The sequence below is a fragment of the Agelaius tricolor genome, unplaced genomic scaffold (genome assembly GCF_023055355.1).
Source record: "Agelaius tricolor isolate 1412-34295 unplaced genomic scaffold, bAgeTri1.0.p SCAF_5, whole genome shotgun sequence".
Taxonomy (NCBI): domain Eukaryota; kingdom Metazoa; phylum Chordata; class Aves; order Passeriformes; family Icteridae; genus Agelaius; species Agelaius tricolor.
In genome coordinates this window covers 48,191,843-48,213,116 of record NW_027269265.1, presented here as the reverse complement: position 1 = coordinate 48,213,116, position 21,274 = coordinate 48,191,843, and the positions used below count along the sequence as shown (strand labels likewise).

At 43.7% G+C, this 21,274-nt stretch overlaps 1 protein-coding gene across 6 annotated transcripts in view; it reads left to right on the top strand.

The window, feature by feature from the left end:
* OSBPL5 (oxysterol binding protein like 5) overlaps positions 1-21,274 on the top strand; it is a 174,123-nt gene that overhangs the window by 81,808 nt on the left and 71,041 nt on the right. The window contains exon 1 of one of the 6 annotated variants that reach the window (XM_071427767.1): positions 15,516-15,673. The exons of the other annotated variants lie outside the window; for them this stretch is intronic. Within the exon in view, the coding sequence (XP_071283868.1) occupies positions 15,617-15,673 (57 nt within the window). The 5' untranslated portion in view covers positions 15,516-15,616. Of the gene's footprint in view, positions 1-15,515; positions 15,674-21,274 lie in introns of those variants that run through there. 6 annotated transcript variants of the gene reach the window in all.

The following is a 21,274-nucleotide window of genomic DNA, read 5'->3' as shown; positions in this document are numbered from 1 at the left end:
CTTGCCTTGCCACTGCACCTTGTCCTTGAACTGGAGGCATCACAGGAAGAGGTGGAAGGGCGGATTGTGAGTCAGGCACCAGGAACCAGCTGTGTTCCACTGAAATACTGGGGGGGTCTGCTCAGAGTGAAAAGTATCAGGTACTAGACTGTGATCTTGGAGATTTTGTTCTGGTTGCATCTTCCCCTGTATCTCACTCCACTGTCAGTTCTCAGTGTTCCAAGACATGGCTGGCAGCTGGAAAGGCTCAGTGTTGGACCATATGTCCCTGCTCCAACCTGTGTGTGTTTCTGAGCTGGTTGTGCCTTGTGAGGATCTGCTGCCATGGGAGCTGGGTTCAGCTGCCATGGATTTTACCTTCCTTCACGTGTGAAGCAGCTGCAGCAGCAGTGGTGGTTTGAAAGGCTGGAATGAAAACACACAGCTTGGCCAAATTGCAGTACTTTTCTATAGAAATGGTACTAGGATGTATTTGCAAGTTCCAAGGGTGTATGTATGTGTGTGTGTGTCTCAGGGGAGGGTTTCAATACCGAGTTTTTCCAAGGGAAGGTCTCTGGCTAGCATGCAATTTACATTGTATCCCCATTCATTCATAGAAATCACTGATTATCTCTGGTTGAAATGTTCTTCAAACCAGCCCTGAGGCAGTTGACTGAGATGCTGAATTTCAACACAAATAGTCTAAATTCAATTGAGTATAAGTCCTCTACTGGGAAGTGTTGAGTAAGTTTAATTACAAGCCACTGCAGTGATGATAATAAGTGTGTCTACCAGAGCCTATGGTACTCTCATTCTTGGTGTAAATAAATTAGTCAGATCAAGCATTAGGAAAACCCATGTACTGTAAAATGAGGGGTTGTTGGAAGAGGCTGCAGAGGAAAAGGTGTGGAGTTTTCCTCGCTGTAAGTTATTGAGAGCATAGTGGAGAAATACCTGCTAGTGCCTGACCTGAATGCACTCAGACTTACTGCAGGCAGAGGCATGGGGAAGAAATGCAGTACAGGGCTGTTTGAGATCTCTTTCAGCCTGGGGTGGAACAATAACACATTCATCAGTTAACCATTTCACATAATTTTGGTATGTGTCTCTCTCTTCTCTGTGCTGAATGTGGTCTTCAGTGGTAATTTGCTCCTTTTGCAGCCCCTTATCAAAAAGATGCCATAGCTGTAGTTAATTCTGCTGCAAGAGTCAATGCAGTGCCATTTCATAAATGCTACAATGTTGCCTGCTGCTCCAAATTCTGCTCCAGGTAATGAATTGCAAATCTTGAAAACCTCAAAGTTGGAATTCTCCCCTCTCCTCCCAATATTGTAATTTGTACTTGAGGCTTCAACATGCAGCTGCAGCCAGACTAGGGGAGGAGAGTAATGCAGCCTTGGCCCAGGTGCATCCTATAAGGTACTTCAGTGGTAGAAAAAAGTTATAAGGGTAGTTTGAATAGTTGTTTAGGGACCAAAATTGTGACTGCTTACTTTCTGAAAAAAGATGTATGTGAGTGCAATGGAAAGGAGCTTCAGTGGGTATTTTGACTTGCTGCTTGGAGCTGTCTGACTTCAATGTCTGCCCTAAGAGCATAGGAATACCAGGCTCCTGCTGAGAGAGGCTGCTGCTTTGAGTCACTCTTGGCAGGAGCCTCTCCCCTTCAACTGAAAACAGAGACTAATTTCCTGATTTAGGAGACACAATTTGTTATGAGAAGTTGGGCAATGTAAATACCAGCAACGAGGATTGTCCTGAAAGAGGAGAGCTCTGCTGGAATACCTACCTGCTGGATGTACAGTTCCCTGGAATCTGCTGTAGGTGGGGCATGACTTGTGGCAAGCAGAAAGCTGCTGTAGAGACTCTGGAGTTGAATTTGCTGTTACCTATTATCAAAAATAGACTCCTGTGTTCTGGTGTGTAACTTATTATCTATATTTTGTATAGCTGTTACTATTAGTTTCTGTTTATTAGTACTGCTTATCTTTCCAAGGTCCCTCTAGCAGATGTCTGCTTGGAAAGCCTGGGTGTCATTTTGGTTGATATTGTGGTCTCTCTGCAGGCCTGAACAATAGTCTTTTTTACTCCCCAGCTCCCCTGCTGCTGGAGCTGAATGTCAGGGATTTACAGAGCAGAGAGCCAGAGAAGAAAAGTGGGGCAGGATTTGGGCTGCTGGTTGTTTTCCATCAGTTGTAATGCTGTTCCTCCAAATATAATAATATATGTATAACAATATAGTGCATCCTGATTCTCTCTATTTCACCTGCAAATAGTTTCCACTCTTTTTCCAGTTTAAGGGTTTTTCCTGGGTGAGATCAGAAACCCAGTGTGTTCATTCATTGCCCAGCAGGAAGAGTGAAAGTCTGCACCCTACATGTTTGTGCAGTTAAACATGGACTAGAAAACAGAAATGCAGATGGTTTGGGGTTTTATTTTTATTTTCTAATCCCATGTTATATCCACAAGAGCACCAGATTTTTGTGACAAGGTGCTTCATGGTCATGGGAATACTCAGCATCAGTGGTGACTGGTGGAGAGCTGACCTGTCCTAAATGTCATTACACTTTAAACTGTTCGGAAGCAAGCAAAGATGAAGTGCTCAGAATGGACATGTGAGAGAAGCAGAAGTGAGGGAGATTTTTTTCCTTGTATTAGAAAGTTAAAGCGAAATGTTTGGTTTCATTTTTCTACTCCATGCAGTTTCTGGAAGCATCAGTACGATCATGCTGGTGAGAAATCTGGGGAGTGTTGCAGGAGTTCATGTAATTCAAATACTTACTTTTCTATTGCATAATAATTGGTTCATAATAGATATATTTAGGACAATATGTGCAAAAATGTTGCTTTTCTGCAAAGTGATGGTGTTCCACACCTCAGCATCCTCCAAAAGCTTTTGTGCGCTTGTTCTTCGCTCAGACATTTTAGGGAATTGTTTTGGGGAATGGGTTAAGGGGCTGCTTAGGGCAGGACCCAGGTTGTTGTTTCATGTGAGAACAGCAGAAGTTTCAGCTCCAGGATGGGTTATTACCATGCCTAGTGCCCATCTCACATGTTTGAAACTGACTTGGTATGTTCACCACAAACGCGACAGTCTGACATTGTTCAACCTGCTTGTGTGTCTTTGTGTCATTTAGATTGTGCAAAGGAGAGGACACAGGAACTCTATTCCTTGGTTACCTAAAGACACTGAATCCATGTTGTACACAAGATAGAAATCCACTTTTTCCTTTTCTTTGGTCTAACATTATTTCTAAAGATAGGACACACCTAATACATGAGTCAGTTCCCTACATGCCATTAGTCTCATACATGCCATAGTAGAAGGCCACCTCTTTGTGCTAACCAGGAAGGAACAGATGTTTTTATCACCTTTGGTCACTGTGAGTAGTGCCTTACTCATGATAACCACCCATGAGGATCAGTCAGGCTATTTGCAGTGCAGTGTCATTCACTGTGTGGGAGATTATCAGAGGCTGGTCCCTATTAAAAAAAACAACCAGTTTTCTCTTGCATTGGGATGTTTATAATGGGATCACCTCATTTAATTCTTGCATTGGAATGTTTCCAATGGGATCACCTCATTTTCTCAGGGAAAATTTCTAAATTTTTTTTTAATAAAAATTATTCCCTGCTGAAATGAATTGTGATTTCAGTGGAGCAGTTGTGGCAATTTAGGAACAGTTCTACTCTAAACTCATGTGCATGGACTCAGGGTGCCCTGGGACAGGAAACTGAGTAGATTTGACAGTGCAGTGTGATTCCAGCTTTCACCAAGGCAGGATCTAAACCCTGCTGCTTTGTGAAGACATTGCTATATTCATTGTGAGATGTTTTTCTGCTTCTGTTAAAATGCTGTACCTACCTTGCATTTGGTAAAGAGATAAATGCTATTGCCAATCAGTCTCTCTTTGGAAAAAGCTCCATTTATAATTACTGTTTTATTTGCTTTGATGGAGATGGCTGGGCTTGTTTAGTCCTGCAGTGTTTGACTGAGCTGAGTGGTCTGATCAAGGAAAGTTGCTGTGAAATTTTCTTCTGCTTTGGTAAAAGTCAGTTTGGTACACAGAGTTGGTGAGATGCCAAAGAGACATGTTTTTCTGAGGCCTAAGCTCTGCTCTTTGTGGATGTCATGTAAGGACTGTGAGCTGAGTTCAAGGAAGAAGAGAGGAGCCCTTTTCTCATGATGGAAATCCTTGGAAAGAATTTAAGACCGGGACAGATGAAGGAAGTGGTACTCTTCAACTGAGTGTTCCAAGTGAGGGAATTGAATGGATGTTGAATGAGTGTTAGGGACTGAATGTGTCAAACCATGTTCATGTGCATTTAGTCTTGCAGGTTGCCTTTGATGTAGAATTGTTAATTATCTTTTTTCAGCTTACAATTTAAAAAAAAAACCCAGCTGAGGAATTTTTTTCCCCCGTGTGGGTGTTGTTTCCTCAGTCCTGGCTGCTCTGAGTGGCATTGTTCATTGCCAAGGTTTAAGTGTAGTTTAAGGTTAATAGTTAGAACTAGGGGTTAGGATTAAGGGTTGGTTTAGGCTTAGTCAGGGTTAGGTTTAGAGTTAGGGTTCACAAGCTTAATTATGCCTGTCCATACACTATGAGGTCATCTGCACTATTATCTTGCTGATTAAATTGCAGTGATCTGTTTTGTTTATAAGCAAAAAAAAAAAAAAAAAAAAAAAAAAAAAAAAGTGATATGTAATAGTTGAGAGGCAGTAATTGGAATTTTCCAGAGCTTTTTCAGCAGGGAACTGTAGCATTAAGCTTTCTCAGTCTTGAACTTTCTCTTTTGTTAAAGGTAATATATCTAAATAGATATTTCTTTTTCCCCTGTGAATGTTTTTTTAAATAGAAATTTTCCACTCATTGTCCATTAATATAATTTGGCACAAAGATAGACTAATTGCATGGGCGGGCACAGTGATAGAGATATAAATCTCTTCCAGTGACAGTGCCTTGAAATAGCAATCAGTAAAGATATCATCACTGCAGTGTTACATTGCAGATAGATTTTGCTGCCTTTCTGTGAGGGTGAGTGTTGTATTGAACCCATACATGTGTGTGTGTGTATGTACATGTGTGTACTGTGTGTGCAGCTGTGGATATTTAATGCTGTTGGATCCTTCTGCCCCTGAACCACTCAGGTGTGATGGATGCTACCATGTAGAGATCTACTCAAAAAACAATCTCTGCCTCATTTTTTATCCAACTTCACCCACACTGTAACAATCTGTGCTGTCCGTGTCAGCTGTTAGCCACAGTGCTCAGGAGAGAGATGTGACCCTCCTAGGTCATGTTTAGCTATCCCAGGCCCCTCTAACATCCCTGGAAATCTTGGAGTTGACCAGCTTTGAACTCAGTATTTGAAGCTAGATTTCAAGGGATTAAATGTACACTTGGCTCGTTTGATTTATTTTTTTCACCAGCAGGTCCTCAGTTACCCACCTTTCTTGCCTGTCCCCACAGGGAAGCACTTTGGTTGTCTCTCCTAAACTGAGTAATGGCAATCTGTCACCTCAGTCTTGCTGGAAATGCTGTAAAATGCCAGAACAGAAGTAGCAGGCTTGAGGTCTTGTATTCTGCTTGTTGTGGTCACCTGCTGTTCAGTGCAGGGAGCTGCAGAGAAAGGACATTTGTGTGGCCATTCCTCTACTGCCGTGTTCCAGGTATGGGATCACAGCTAAAGTCTGTTTTTATCTATTTTTCCATTACTGGTGTATTCACTCTGTTCAATGCAAGCAAAAATATTCCAGAAGCCAGCCTGGCTCTAACATGTTAGTCTTGGTTCTCTGTCCTCTTGTGCTGATCTCTTCTTGCCCATGCTGCCACTGAACGACCAGTGGGACAAGTCTGGAGACTCAGCATCAGGGAATCTCTGACTCACTGATGACACAGCTGCAGAAATGGATTTTCTTGGCAGAAGAGACTAAAACAGGCGTGGTTTCAGAGGAAAAAAAATCCCCTGGCAGCCACTTTACGTTGCCATTTTCAAAATGGCATGTTGTGTCAGAAAGTCTCTTCCAACCCTTCTTGCTTGCTTTGGATTTAGAGACACACTCTTTGATAGGGAAAGAGGACTTGGGGCCAGAAGTCCTTCCTTTGGGTGTCCACCCCTTCAAGGCAAAGGCAGTTTTCTAGATCACAGCACTCAAGTCTGACTGTATTTATCAGAGTTAGTTGCTGCATGTCCTCCTGTGCCTCCAGCACGTACAGCACCTCCTGGGTGGAGCGCAGGCACTGGCTGTTCTGCTGGACTGTGAGTCGTTCCCTCCTTGCTGTGCAGCTGCTGTGCAGCACAGTTTAAACCAGAAGCCAATGCAACACATGATACCCAGCTATCTGTGGCATGAAATGGTGTGTTACCACTTCAAAGGCAGCCCAGAGCCTCGTGGTTGTCCTCTCAAACAGACCCTGCTCTCTGCTAAACATAAAAGGACATTGTGTAAATAGCCTCACTTGCATCAAACTCAGGTCACCAGCTGTGGATCTGGCTCCACGTGTCTGGTGTGTTCTTTACCAGCAGAGATAATGGTATTTAAAATGATTTTTACTGAGGTTTTTGACTCTGGTGTTTTTTACTGCATCTGGCTCCATTACTGGCTTTCTTACCATTCCCATAACATCTTTTTCTTTTTGGGAGCTGTTGTAAAAGCAGAATCTTGTACAGCTGAAAGCATTAAAGCCAAAGGGTTCATGAACAGGGAGCAGAACAGGCTGATTCTGACTCTGGTGGCTCATAGCTGGATTCAAAGGAAACTGACACATCACTCACCTCATATCCAGTCCCATGGTTCTACCTTAATTTTAAGCTAGAGTACACAATGTTTGTCTGTGTAAAAAGCCATAATGAAAACAAGAGTGTTGGAAGAAATAAGGTAATTTACTTTTTATGGGTGTTCCTTCCTTCCTGGTTTATGTAGCTCCAGACAATAAGTAGTTGCAGTTAATGTAAATTAAGCCTAATGAGCAGTTTAATGTAAGTGCCCCATACATTCAACTTACCAGCACAGACTGCAGAAAAAAATGACCACTGAACAAGTTCCTGGCATAGTCTGAAGTATGTGGGTCTTACTGTATAAAGTAGTATCAAAGTCATGTTAGAAGGCATCAAAATTTCTTCAGATTGCCTAATTCTCTGACACAAAAGCACAAGCTTTTGAACATCTTGAAATGTGGGTTTCTGAAGGTTTGGATAAATTTGCATTTTGCTGGAATTTTTAAAATCTGAATAACTTACCAAGAAAAGCCTTTTTTGTACCACTTCATCCTCAGTGGCTGTGTTTCTTATCAGAGGTTGTCTGCCATGTGCTAATATAAAGAAGTACTTAGGACAAAACATGTTGGCACCAAGCACTAAGGGGGGTATAAAAATGTATGACTCTGAAAATGGACCAGGGCTGTGGTTGCAGTTACAATTTTTGCAGATGAGTGATTGGATTTGGAAAAAGTCCTTCCAAAGGTGGGGTGACATGCTGGTTCATGGAAGCAAGCTGCCATTTGCTGAGAAGTCAAGTTCATGATTTAACAAACAACACTTTTTCATTTTCCCTTTTTAATTGCAGAAGTCAGTCACAGTTCATCTTCTGCATGCTGGGCCACGAGGAAGAACAACTTCCTCGTCATCCCTTATGCTGGCTTTTTCTCACTCTATGTATGAAACTAAGGGGTGATTTTTTTCCTACCAGTTTTAGTAACTAAAGTCACAACATCCAATTCAGGATTGCACATAATCACGATGGCTCAGTCTGTTTAGAAAGTTTACTTTGCCATGTAGCAGCCAGCACATGTTTTTTCCATATGGAATTTTTCAGTCTCTTGTGCTCTGTAGCTGCTGGAAGCAGAGGACACTTGGGTGGGTGAGGAGCACCCTTGTTCTGCCTTCACTGTGTACTGGGACATGTGGGCTCCAAGAGTGGTCCCAGCAGCCTTTGTCCTGATTTTCAACAGTCAGAGCACTCAGTTTGCCTGGTGCACTGACCCGTTTGCCCGTGGCTTGCTGAACTCAGTCTTTTTCCTCCACTTCTCAACTGGGCAGCTCTTGAGGCTGTCAGTCCTCCTTGTCTCTGTCCTTCTGGCAGCAGCAAGACAAACTCTCTGCTGTTCTTCTCCTCTGCACATTTGCAGTCTGCCTTCAAGAAAAGATTTCTCTCTGCAGATTTTGTTTATTAAACTGAGAAAAAGAGCAACGCCCTTAACCCAAAGCCCTGACATTCATGGGCAGCATGGCAGTGATTCAGGCAAGCACAAATCCTGTCACCACCTTACTGTGTCATTTGGGAATATCATTACAATAGTGCACATTTCACACAGCAGTATTTCCTCAGTGTCCTGGCCCTGGAAAACCTCCTGTTACTGGATACTCACCAAGTTGTTAATGGAAAGTTTGGAAGCAGGTGTGGCAAAATTTGTAAACACATATTAGCTATCTTCTTGCTTCTTCCTGAATCACAGGACCTAATCATAGACTGGGAGAAAGGTTTACATTTTCTCTTAACTAGGGCTCAAAGCCCAGACCTACCCATAATTGTTTCTCATAGCTGTGTTCCCAGAAACAGGCACAGAGAATGTAACAAAAGTATTCCCAAGATTAGCCTGTTTGCCAGAAGCATCCTGAGTAGAGAGATCTGCCTAGAGGGATGGATGCTGAGCATACTCTTGCTGCTGTTGGTGGCTCCCCCTTCCTGCCATTTGAGGCTTCTTTATTAGTTTCTAACAGCTTTTATTTTATTATGCTTTTCTGCCGGGCTTTTCTTACACTTCTCTTTGATACCTGGGATTATGGGTTCTTTGAACTGGCAAGGCAAACTGGCTGTAATTCATTCAAGTGTCTCTGTGTAAATGTCCACAATAATACCTCTTTAATCTGATCCTGTAATGCCTTGCATTTTTTTCATTCTTCTACCTTGTTACTACAGTATTTTACTGGTTAGGTACAGTGGAGCCCCTGTGAAGGCAGAAAGATACAGCTCTTTTGAAAATCAGCCCTGTAGCAACACAGCATCACATTCATTGATGGTGGTAGCAGCAGGGAAGATCTGTGTTGGTTAGTAGATGTTAATGCTATAAATTGACCATGTTTTGAATTTGTGTTCTTTCAGGGGACTGCCAGCACAGAAAAGCCTGCAGACCAGGCTATGGGATCAGTGCTGAATCTATTATTCTTCAGGAATTAAAGTGCTGTGATTTAGCAAAGTTACTTTCTTTAGCATGAGCAATGAGCTGGGTTGCTGTCAGTGGCAGCATTGCTGGGGAAAAGCTGCATCCTGTCAAAGCTGTACTTTGCATAAAGCAGCAAAAATGCCTCAGTATGATCAGGTGCCCTCTTCCAATGGCACTGTTAGTTTGCAGATAGAAAAGACTGATTTAGGCAAAAGATGCTTTTTAGCAGGTAGGACTGAGAGAACTTTATTTGTTTCCAATGGCCTCTGTTTTATATTTAAATGTTGCCTTGACATATATGAATGTCAAATAAAAACTGTAGCAGTCATTTTAAATATAGCAGACGCTTGAGATGAGTGGAATTAAGGAAAAGGCAGGAAATTGTTTTAACTCCTGTATTGGTAAAGCCACTGGCACAACCTATAGAATTGGTTAAACCATGGAAATAAAGCATGTCTTTTCTGAAAACTTGTGATGTTAGTTTCTACACCTTTTTCTTTTTCTATATATTTTTCTTTTTTTTAATATGGCAATTTGGGAAGATGGTAAAGACTTGGCCCTTTTCACAAAGCATCTTGGAAGCAGTTTAAGATGAATTAATTCTATTTGCTTAAAAAATTGGTTTCGTTTGTAAATAGCACGAGAAGGTGTAGCAAGAAGGATGTTGTAGGATTGTTTGAGAACAGTCTTACAGCAATTTAGAACCAAAAGGTTTTTCTTTATCAAAATTCTGAATATAAAATGGTTTAATCTGCTGCTTACTAGAAATGAAGGGCTTGCCTGTGTCATTCCAAAATGTGCAGTTGTGGAAATGAGTAGTTAGTGGAGAGTCTGGAAGTGGTGAGAAATCATGGCTAGGCATACATCAGAAAGCAATTCTTCCTCTATCTCCTCCTCATTTTGTTTGATGGAAAAGCAGCACTGTAAGCCTGGTCTATTTCTTTTCTGTCACTCTGCAATCACAAAAAATGCAAAGCACAGATCTCTTTCATGTCAATGACATTTCAAGAGAATTCCTGGTCTAAAAGGAGAAAGAAAAACAAGTTGTTTCTTATTTACTTGCTTTGTTTTGTTGTTTTCTTTTGAAGCTAGAAATGCACTGTAAAGATGGTACAATCAGGGAAGGGCCTGGGAAGCTCAGCTGTGCTAAGCCCTCCTTGCCAGAACCACTGAGGTCCTCATCTCCCCACTGGGATGGCCAAAGGCTCCTGGGGCTGGAGGGCTGAGCAGGGTTGTAGGGAGTCTTCCTCAGCAATGCCTGTGTCCTGCTGCCTGGCCAGATGGGGGTTAAGGGCTGCCTGCCTGCTTCATGATTCAGAGAGATTCCAAGGGAGAAAGTGTGCCTTTTCTTGCAGGAAATCAGAAGAAACAAAGGGAGATGCCTTTGCTACTTCAGCTGTAGGAAGAAGCTGTGTCTTGTAGAAGACACAGAAGACACAGAAGAAGCTGTACTTGGGCATTGTCTTTGACTGAGTAAGAAATGCCCAGAGGAAAAGGGCCAGTGTAGACTTTGAGGCGGGAGCATGCTGAGATTTCCCTAGACAGGTTAACAAACTTTTCCAAAGTTATTGTGTCTTTGGAAGTAGCTTTGCTACTGGACCTGTGTGGGAGTTGAACCTACTTGCACAATCCATGTGTCAGCTCAGTTGGTTTCTAGTTGTGAATTGATCAGGTCATCGATTTGTTGCAAGCATCAGAATTTGGAAGTATTTTAAGTGGGACTGTCTGTTCTATGGTCTGGTTTTGCATTGTTAATTTAGTAATACAAAGCTGTATGTGCTGCTTGGCCTTTCTCTAACAGCATTTAATTGAGGTCTTTCTGAATGTTGTCCTCTTTTTTGAAGATCAAAGTGTTTTGCCTGCTTTTTAAGAAAGCAACCAATTCAGCCAAACTTACAGGAAAAAAACACCTGGTCATATGAGCTTGGGGACCCAGACATGCTTTTCCATTTACATGAAAGACACAGTTACTTGGCAGAAATGGAGCATAAAGAAAGAAACAGTGAGAACACAATTACCAGGCACATGGAAAATTACTTTCAAGCAAGTCTCTTTGAGATCAAGAAGTGTTAAGACAGATCCTGTCCACACTGACCCCAGGCAGGTGACCACTGACCCAAGACCAGCTGAGGGTATGAGCTGGCAAGAGGACAAACACATACCAGTTTGCAGAAATCAGTTTTGTTATGGCATTCATCCTGAACTAGTGTAAGGAAGAGGTAGGACATCTTGGAAGCAGTTATAATAGCTTCCTTCTGGGAAGCAATTTGATGATTTGCCATTGTTTTTCTGTGGCTGAGATGGATGGTAGAGGTAGATGTGCCATTGTTCACAAATGATGCTGTGACAGTTCCCTGCTCTGGATTGTCATGCCTTGCCTGGAGCCAGTGAGTCTCAAGGCTGCCAAGGGCAGACCACAGTCTAAAACTGTTTGTGAGGAGCCACCAGGTTGCTGTGATATTTAGTGATTCATAGCGGAGCAGGGGTTGCTGCTTCTGCATGCACCCATTCCAAAATTCTCTGCTCTTTAAGAGGCAATAGAAAATGGTGAACCAAGGGAAACACAGGGCTGCAGAGACCATAAAATCTTTTTCCTGGACAAAACTGTTCCTTGCACCTGCTTGTCTCATGTGCCCTGAAAAATCCCTTCTGTTTTCACAGCTAGGGTGTCCTTCTCAGACAGAAGCCCTGCATCTATCCCATCTCAGTGGGGATCTCAGGCCCTTCACAGTGCTAGTTGCTTGTGAACCCTTCTCTTTAAATTCATCCCAGTTTTTATTTTTGGCTCATAATACCCAGCCACAGAGGGCTCCTTTAAAAACTGTCTGAAAGCGAGAGAAACGCTTTTGCCCGAAGATTCCCTGAGACTCTGGGACATGCAGTAAAAAAATTTTACTTTCCATTCTTTCTGTTAATTACTTCCAGAATTTACTGCAGGGTTCCTCTGCCTTCTTAAGTGAGGCTGGATATTTCTGGGGTACTGTGCACCCTGCATGGTTCCTCCCCTGCTGGTAACCCCAGTTTCTGTGGGTGCCCTGATTATCCCAGCCCCTCATGGGAGAGGGTCTGTGGACCCTGGCCTTGGTATCACTCCTTGCCTGACACCCCACTGGGATTTATCATTTTCTCCAAGGTGGCAGCTTTAGAATCCTGGCAGTGTTTGTGCTGGCTGACACATGAGCATTGCCTCCCACGAGGATTTCAATCGTTTCCTCCTGCAGCGTCTCTGATAGTTGAAGTATCTGATCCAATAAAAGATCATGTCTCAGCAGGTGCTGTGGTTTCAGCAAACAAAGGTCTGTCAAGTGTGGAAGGTGGTGTTTATGCATACATTTAATCCTTGTTTGCTCAGTAGTTATAAGGTGTAAAATACCTCTAAAATGCTGGCTTCTCATTGTTACTATTACCACTGAATCTTCATTTATTCATGAGAAATTAGTGCAACAAGTGGGAGTTCTTCTGAAATTCTTTAGTCACACCATTCCAGATGTCTTGGAGGAATCTGGTCTGACACAAGTGTGCCCCAAGACCCCAGTGCATGCAGCAAGAGGAGTTGGAAACAATGTTTCACTTAGAATTGTTATCATGGAAACATGTTGGAATGAGTTACACAACTGGAACACTGCAATGGAGGACTACAAACTTTACAGAAGAGATAGACTGGGAAGGAGCAGGAGTGTTGCACTCTCTGATAAGGAATGGGTGGATTGTGAAAGGCTGTCTCTGAGACAAACAGCTACAAACAGTTTGAGCTTGTGGGTAAAAGTCAAGGACCACACTAACAAAGGACACCTTGTGAGTGGGATCTACTAGAGGTGTCTGGCCAGGGGGAACCTGTTGCTGAGGCCTTTTGGCTCAGCTGCAGGAAGCATCGTGCTCACAAGCTCTCATCCTGATGGGGGATTTCAGCCATCCAGATATCTACTGGAAAAGCAATGCTGCAGCTGGCTGTAGGCAATCTAGGAGACTCCTGGTGTGCATCAAGGGTAAATTTCAGATCCAAGTGTTACACAAACCAGTGAGGGAAGATGCATTAGTGGACCTGGTGCTCACCAGTGTGAATGAACAGGGGTTCATGGTTACAGGGGTTAATATTGGAGGCAGCCTGGGCTGTAGTGAGCATGCCCTGGCTGGGTTTGTGATCTCAAGAAACATGGGTGTGGCAAAGAGCAAAGTCAGGACCCTGAACTTTAAAACAGTAAACTTCCAGCTGTTTAAAGAATTAGTGGATGAGATTCCCTGGGAAACTCACTGCCCTGAGTTTATCCCAAATGCTGTCCTTAGCTGACCAGAGCTGGCAACTCTTTAAGGCCACTTTTCTTAGAGCACATGACCTCTCCCTCCCAATGTGTAAGAAATCAAGTAAGGCAGGCCAGAAACCAGCATGGCTGAGCAGAGACCTTCCTCTCAAGCTGATGAGCAAGAAGAAAATGCACAGCTAGTGGAACCAGGGTCAGATGACTAGGGAATGTACAGGGATACTGTTTGGATGGGTTGGGATGGGATCAGGAAGGGTAAGGCACAGATAAAATGGGACTTGGCAAGGGATGTGAAGAATAACTAGGAGGGATTCTGCAAGTACAGTGATCAGAAAAGAAAGGCCAAAGAGAGTGTACCATCCCCCTACCCCCTATAATAAAGGAGAAGGAGAGCTGATGTCAAGGAAGGGGATCCTGTCCTTCTTCTCTCATGAGACCCCACCTGGAGTGCTGCATCTAGCTCTGGGGCCCTCAAGACAAGAAATATGGATGGACTCATTCCAACAGATGGTGGATCTGTTGGAATGAGTCCAAAGGAGAGCCATGTGCATGGTCAGAGGCATTGACCACCTCTCCTATGAGGACAGGCTGAAAGAGCTGGAGTTGTTTAGCCTGGAGAAGAGAAGGGTCCAGGGAGACTTCGTTGTGGCTTTGCAATACTTAAATGGGGTTATAAAAAAGAGGGAGAGCATGGGTAGATAGTGATGGGACAAGTGAGAATGGTTTTAAATTGAAAGAGGGCAGATTTAGATCAGACATTAGAAAGAAATTCTTTGCTGTGAGGATGATAAAGCAGAGGAACAGGTTGCCCAGAGAAGCTGTGGATGTTCCATCCCTGGAAGTGTTCATGGCCAGGCTGGATGGGGCTCTAGACAGCCTGATCTAGAGGAAGGTGTATCTGCGGGTTTCAGAAGAAGATAATCTTTTAGGGCCCTTCCAACCCAAGCCGTTGCATGATTCTGATTCTATGAAGTCAATGTAAAACTGTACAAAAAGATACTGACTGATACACTGCAGTGGGTGACAGCAGCAGATAAAGATATTTTTGCAAAACTCTTTCTTCGTGATAAGGACCAGGGAAGAGCACATCCTGGAGAGAACAACAGCAACACAGATAGCCTTGGGGGCGAGCTTTGGCTGAGGTGTGTGTTCTGTGTTTGTCTCTTAACTTAGCAGCATCGGGAAAACCCACGAAGGAAAAAATGTGGATATTTTCCAGATGCAGAGTGATTCAGGGCTGTAATTACAAATGCTCGCCTACTGAAATATTTGTACAATTGCCACGGGATACTGTAACTAGCAACGTCCATTGGATTGTTTTAAAATCTAAAGCAGTAATGCTGTGCTAGTGTACCTGAAGTCTGCACCAGTGCTTGGCAAACCTGCTTCTGCATGGCAGGTTTAGGTTCTGTATAGCTTAAGAAATGATGCTTTTACCGCTCAGCTGCATCAACTGAGAAATCTTTGTCAAACTCATTTGTATCTGAGTCCTGTGCAGAGTGCACTGAGTGATTCCACAGTTGCAAGGATTTACTTTATTCCTTTCAGTTTCATTTCAGAAAAGAGTGAATTGGGGAGAGTTGCTTGTTCCGGTTTGGGGTTTTTTTGCTTTTGATTGCGCAGGGATTCTGTGGGCTAAGAAGCTACTAAAAAGGAACAGAATGAAAGTGAGAGATTATGCGCGACAGGAATAGAGTCTTTCACAGAGTTGCAGATTGTTTTTTGCTGCCGTGCTTTGATAAGTGACAGCAACTGGCTGTAATTCTCTCGGTGCTGCCCAGCTGCTTTGATCAGCAGCGAAACTGTTAACAGTGCTGACAATTAATTATCGTCGATGGGCATTGCAGCTTGAACTTCCCCTGACAAACAGTGGCAGATCACACCCGCTCTGGGCTATTGTTTAAGGCTTTCTTTGGACATATCGCTGGGCTGAATCACGTTGTGCTTCTTCTCGGGATTTTCCTCCACAGTCACCGTGGTTAGAGAGTCGCCCTGGTTTTCGGAGCGAGCGCTGGGCTCGCAGGCAGGGTGCTGGCAGCGTGTGGGAGGTGTGTTTGAGAGCCATGTGCCCCTGGAGCAGAGGCTGTGCGTGCCGCTGTCTTCTCTGGCTCCTGTGCTGATCTGCAGCCTGGAGCTGTGCAGCATCCAGGAGGGGTCAGAAAGCCCTCGGAGCATGTAGCAGGCGGTGAGGAACTGGGGAAGGGATGGTGGCTCTGAATGCAGGTGTCGTGTGGGAGAGAAGAGGGATTGCCCTCTGAGGCTGCGAGCGCTGCGGTGAGTGTCCTTTTCCCCTTCCCCAAGACTGATCCCAACCTTCCTACTTTCTTACCACTCTCTGAAATCCTCCCTTTGTCTAGGCTCTTTCTTTATGCCTTTCAGCCTCTCCTTTTTTTACCTGACCTCCTCTTCTCCCCTCATCTCTTATTCCCCTCCTTTCAGTCTCCTCTTCTTTGTTTCCATCCCATGCCTCAGAGGCTGGACAGTCTTAAGCAATTGCAGTGTGTTCTTTTGAACATTTGTAGCCTTATGCTTTGGGAACCTTTGACTGGCAGGAATTGTATCTGATGGATTTGAAAGTATCTGAACACCCTATTTGCATTTCTGCCTGTCTGCTCAAAACCACACGGCCACTCAGCTCCCTTGAGGCTTGAATTCTGATAGCAGCAGCTGTGGCAGTGGCATCCTGTGATTTGCTTCATCAGTTGACATTTCAGGAAATTTGGATTGATATAACAAGGTTGGCCATCTTACTGCCCTTTGCTGCTAAACAGCTTGGGTACCTTCTCACCTGCATAAAGGGTAGATATAACTGGCTTTATTAATGAGAGCCCACATGAAAGGGTGCCCTCTGTAAGTTTTTGTTGCTGTTATTATTACTATCCAGTGGTCTGTATTGATTTGTGGTCTATTTTATTCAGCTAAACCCATGATCAGCCCAATCCTTCTCTGTGTCTAGATTGCTTGTAGAATTAGGAGTTTTGCAGTGTTTTCAAGATCAGGAGCAAATCCTCTCAAAATTAGGTCTTGCCTATGTAAACAACTTGCACTACTTTTTAACTGCTGTTCTGTAATATTGATACAACCCTCCCTGAGTGTGAATTCAGCTATGCCAGTATGAACATGCTTATACCAGTGTGGCTTGTTCCCCTGTGGGAAAGAAAACCAGCTCCTCCAGTATAAAGCACCTTTTTTTGGCTCTGATCACATCCACACTTTTGTTGTATCATCAGAAATATAGCAGCAATAATACTTGTAATTTAACGAGGATGAACTGGTACAAAATCGTGTATAGAACAAGTCTTGGTCTGCAGACTGCCTCAATAACTCTTTGACAAGAAGTCTTGAATATGCTGTGTTTTCATAATCTTGTCTTTGTGACCAGAGGTACAGTGGAAAGACTTAGTGTTACTGCCATTATGTATTCACAGTTAAGAAACTAAGAACTGGCCAGTGTGTCAGCTATAAAGTCATGACTGTGAGTCATGTGAGTCATGGTTGTTGTTTATTTATAAATAAAGTACCAAAGATTTTATTCACTTTCAGACTGATTACTGACCATTGCTTTTATGTGCAGCCAATTGGCAATGTAATGGCAGAGATGTAAATTCCAGTAATGCGTGCTTAGAAGTGCCTTTGAGCTGTCAGGGAAATAGAGAGATATTTTAGCAATGTCACAAAAGTGGTTCCTGAAAATCCACTTGCACCAGGGAAATGGGAGTGACTGGTGGGTGTGAAACACTTATCTGTGGTCATCTACCTCAGTCATCAGTAGGACAGGGCAGTCTAGAGACCAACAGTACATAGTGAAACTTTGAAAAATTCCAATCAGACACCATAATCCTAAACATCATGGTTTATCAGTGGGGTTAATCTAGATGATCAGTATGTGTCTTGTAGCAAGGAATGTGTAGGGAAGACTTTTGGTGTTTGCAGCTAAAGCAGAAATGCATTTGGTACAGAAATCACTTTCTATTCAGAGCTTTTTGGGAAGGCAGTTCCACCAGCAGAAGTGGTTTTTTGGGCAAGAACTGTCTTAATTGTACATGACTGATGACAGCTGTCTGGAAACATGGGACCTAACTAAAGCTTTTAGGTTCTCTTCTACCAGAGAAAATAAGCAGGGGAGGCTCCTTTTCTTCTGCAAGGTAAGAGGTTATTTTAAGATATTTTAAGTTATTTCAAGGTGATAGTGATGTAAAAGGAATTGATGGAGGGGGGAGAAGCTGGTGCTATTAGGGGACTGCAGAGGTTTGTTAGAAGGAACATGCTTTGTTGTGCTGCTTGTTGGCACAGTTATCTTGACAGGTTGTTGAGGGAAGTAAATTTTCACAGAACCTAATAGTTTCCTCCTATGAGTTAGTGTCACCTCTGTCTCATTTAATTCCCACCTTTGCTTGCTGTGAGTGCCATTTCCATGCTGCATTTCTCAACTTCATTACCTCCAGACTGAGCACTGCTTCAGGAGCAGCTTTCCAAACTGCAAGGGGCTTGTTTTGCAGAGCAAGGTGCAAATGTCCTTTGCTGTTTTTTCCCTGAGCTCACTGACTCCCCATGACTGCAGTGATGGTGGCAGAGGTGACTCCCACGAGCAGGCTGGGTCTCTGCCTGCAGGCTGGGGCTGCAGCTGGGGCTGCTGGGGCGGCACAGGCAGGCAGCAGGCAGTAGAACTGCTGTATGGTCATCAGGAGCAAGCAGCTGACCTTGAGCACATCTGCAGCTGGGTTGTAACCCAGCTGAGTGTCCAGCTTGCCCTGGTCTTTGCTGCCTCTTTCTAGGAGGAAGGTGATCTGTGGGAGTCCTGCTGCTGGGTTACATTACTTCTTTCCCTGAGCTGACTCATGGGTTGTGTCTGTTCTGTTTGCATCGGGTGGGAACTGCAAGCTGTCAACAGCTGATCTTTCACCTTAAAGAGTCCAGCAACATTGGCAGTCCTGGAAGGAGAGGCAGAGACATCAGACAGGTCCTTGCCTGCATCTCTTGGCAGCGTGGTTTGCAGTCAGGACAGTTTATGTGAGATTGACAGACAGAGGCAGTCTCAGCTTGGCCCCACTCCCACATGAGTCTGCAGAATTAACTGCTGAGCAGTTTTGGGAAGGTCCCTTTTATTAGTCTGCTCACCTCCACTTTTAACTAGATAGGAAATTGTTCATTATAAAAGGCCCAGTTGTCCTTACAGCAGTCTCATCACTGCTGTCTGAGGAGTGAAGCTGTTAATATCTGTGTTTACACATTTCTCTAAAGATGGAGATGAGTGCAGTGGAAGATGAGTTTTGCTGCGAAAGGCACTGAATGAGCTGACCTGATCAAGGAGAAGACATTAAAATGTTACGCTCTTCAGTTTTCTCTGCTTCACTCAGACATTAGCTGCTGTGGTCTGATGCTGTTTAGCAAATACATTTGGGTCCAAGTGCTGCTTGAGATGATAGAAACCCAATATGCTTTTTGAGGCAGATGCAATTATTTGCTATGTGTTAGTACAGCTCCTAACACTGTGGGTTGCTGTGCCTCCTGATTGCTAGTGGCTGAGCAATAGTGTTTGTTACTGGCAGTTGGTAATAGCAGCCTGGGTTTGTGCCCTGTAGGGGAATTTGATACACGTGCACAGCCATGGGATGTTAAAGATTTTGTACCTTTTAGAGGCACCACAAAGTCTGCACAGACCATCTAGCCTTCTGCCATTTTAAGTGCTTCCTTACTTCATTTAAGAGATATTTGTTTATTCTTTCCCCTGTTGCCCTCCCAAACTTTTCAAATCTTTCCCATCTGGGCTCTTTTGTTTATAAATTCTTCTGTGTTTGGAGCTTGTAGGCAGCAACCACTTTGAAGCCTGCTTTTCTAATACAAACCAAATAGCTGCCAGGAAGCATCATGGGCTCTTGCTCTCCTCTGTCCTCTCTTTACAGCACTGCAGCTCTCTGAGATTGCCTCTGTTCTACCAGTTGGATGCCCAGCCATGCACTACCTACTGTCAGTCAGCATCTCCCTGCTAAGGAGGCCACAAAACTTCCCTGATTTACACAGCCTGAGGATCTGACAGAGCACAGATACTTTCATTCATTTTTTGGTTTGTTTGTGTTGAGAAATCAGTGTGGCAGCTCCCTCCTGTTGTATGAGACCCACATAGCTGAAGCCTATCCCTTTTTTCCTGGTATGGAAAAGAAGAGCTGGTCAGCCCTGAGAGGGCCTGAAGTCTGGCCTCATAAAAACTGTCTGTCACCTTTTAGCCATTCTCTTTGTCACTTCCTTTCCATAGCAGAGATAATGGAAGTGTTTCCTGCTAACTCCTGTCTCTGTGATAAATTGCTGTGTCCTTTATTGGAAAGCATTGTATAGCTGCTCTTAGCACTGTGATAAAGAAAATGCTGTGAACTGGCTGCATTGTGTTTGGCTTCCTTTCAGACAAGGCCAGTCTGGACACTGAGGACCTGATCTTCCTTTTGGGTCAGACCTCAGCTCACATTTGTGTGGGAGGCAGGGATTTATGTTTGCTTAAAGCCACATTTGTGCTTTTGGCATGGAGCCATTGAAGGTCAGTGTGATCCATAAATCCATAGAAGTGGGGTCTGCAGGTGCCCCTTGTTCTCCATATCCTCCTTTGAGCTCTCCTCCCTCCCCTGTGGCATGGACATCCGTGTGTTGGTGTTGTGTTGTGTGGTGAGGGCTTTCCTTACCCTGGGAGCTCCCAGCTCTCCAGGCAGGGCTGATTTTGACCTCCCTTGTATTTCCAGTTCCCTGTGCTTATAGCCAGGAGGCTTTGTGGCCAAGCTATACTGTTGTTTCAGCTCAGATTTTTTTGCTTGTATCTTTCCATTCAGTGACAAAAAAAGCTGGTGTCAGTATAGGTTAGCTTTAAAGTGATGAGAAGAATCCTATTCCTGAATTCCACAGCTTTCAGATTTGTTGTCTTGTATCAAGAGTCGTATTGTTAGGTTTGCTGCCCACCAGCCTGGGAGTCCTGATTCTTCAGGGCTTTAGCTTATGGCTGATAACTCAGTTTCAGTCTTGCTTATGTCCAGCATGCTGCACCTGGTAGTGGGACAATTGTATGAGTAGCAGAGTAGTCACTGGCAAAAATACTGGGATAGTTTTAGTTGAAGGGGTAGAAGGAGATGGGCAAAGGCAAATACACAGTTAAATATGTATGACATGGGTGTGCTCATCCACCTGTGTGCCTAAAACTCCCTCTGGCTGAATTGAAGGAAAGCCACAATGCAAAGAGTTATCCTATCTGCTTGTTTTCACTGTGTAAGGTAAACTGGGAGAGAAGGAGAGACTGGGGTAGGCACAGAAGGGTTTTCATCCTGAGAGCTGAGGCTGAGAGTGGGTTTCATCGTGCATGCTCAATCAGCCTCTGCACGGCTTGAGTCCTTTGGGCTCATTGAACACAGCATAAATCCCACCTTGCACACTCTTTGTGGGTTGTCTAGTTCCCCTCCTCCTGCAGAGATTTTTAATTAAAAATCTAGGACCAAAATAACTGCAGTACTGACTTTTAACTATTGTTGAAGGAAGAGCTGGATGCTCTCGTTTCGGAGAAATAGTGAGGTTTATGCAAAGATACTCAGTATATTAATTTCCTGAAGAATTTCAGGGAGAGTGGCTATATCAGAGGAAGTATAGGTGGAATCTAAATTTAAAGCACTGTACAACAGATCTTGGTATATTACAATGCCCAAAAGTCTGAGAGGTTGAACAGGGGCATATAAGGATCTCTTAAAAAATAGATGCACTTCCTTAAAATTTATTTGGTCATGTTTATTCAGCCCTCCTTATGAAGGCCCCTGAGATTTACAGATCCTGTCTGAATCTGATAGAAGAAACAAGAAAACAGAGGAGTGGAAAATTCAGCATGATTAGAGCCCCACAGGATGTGGT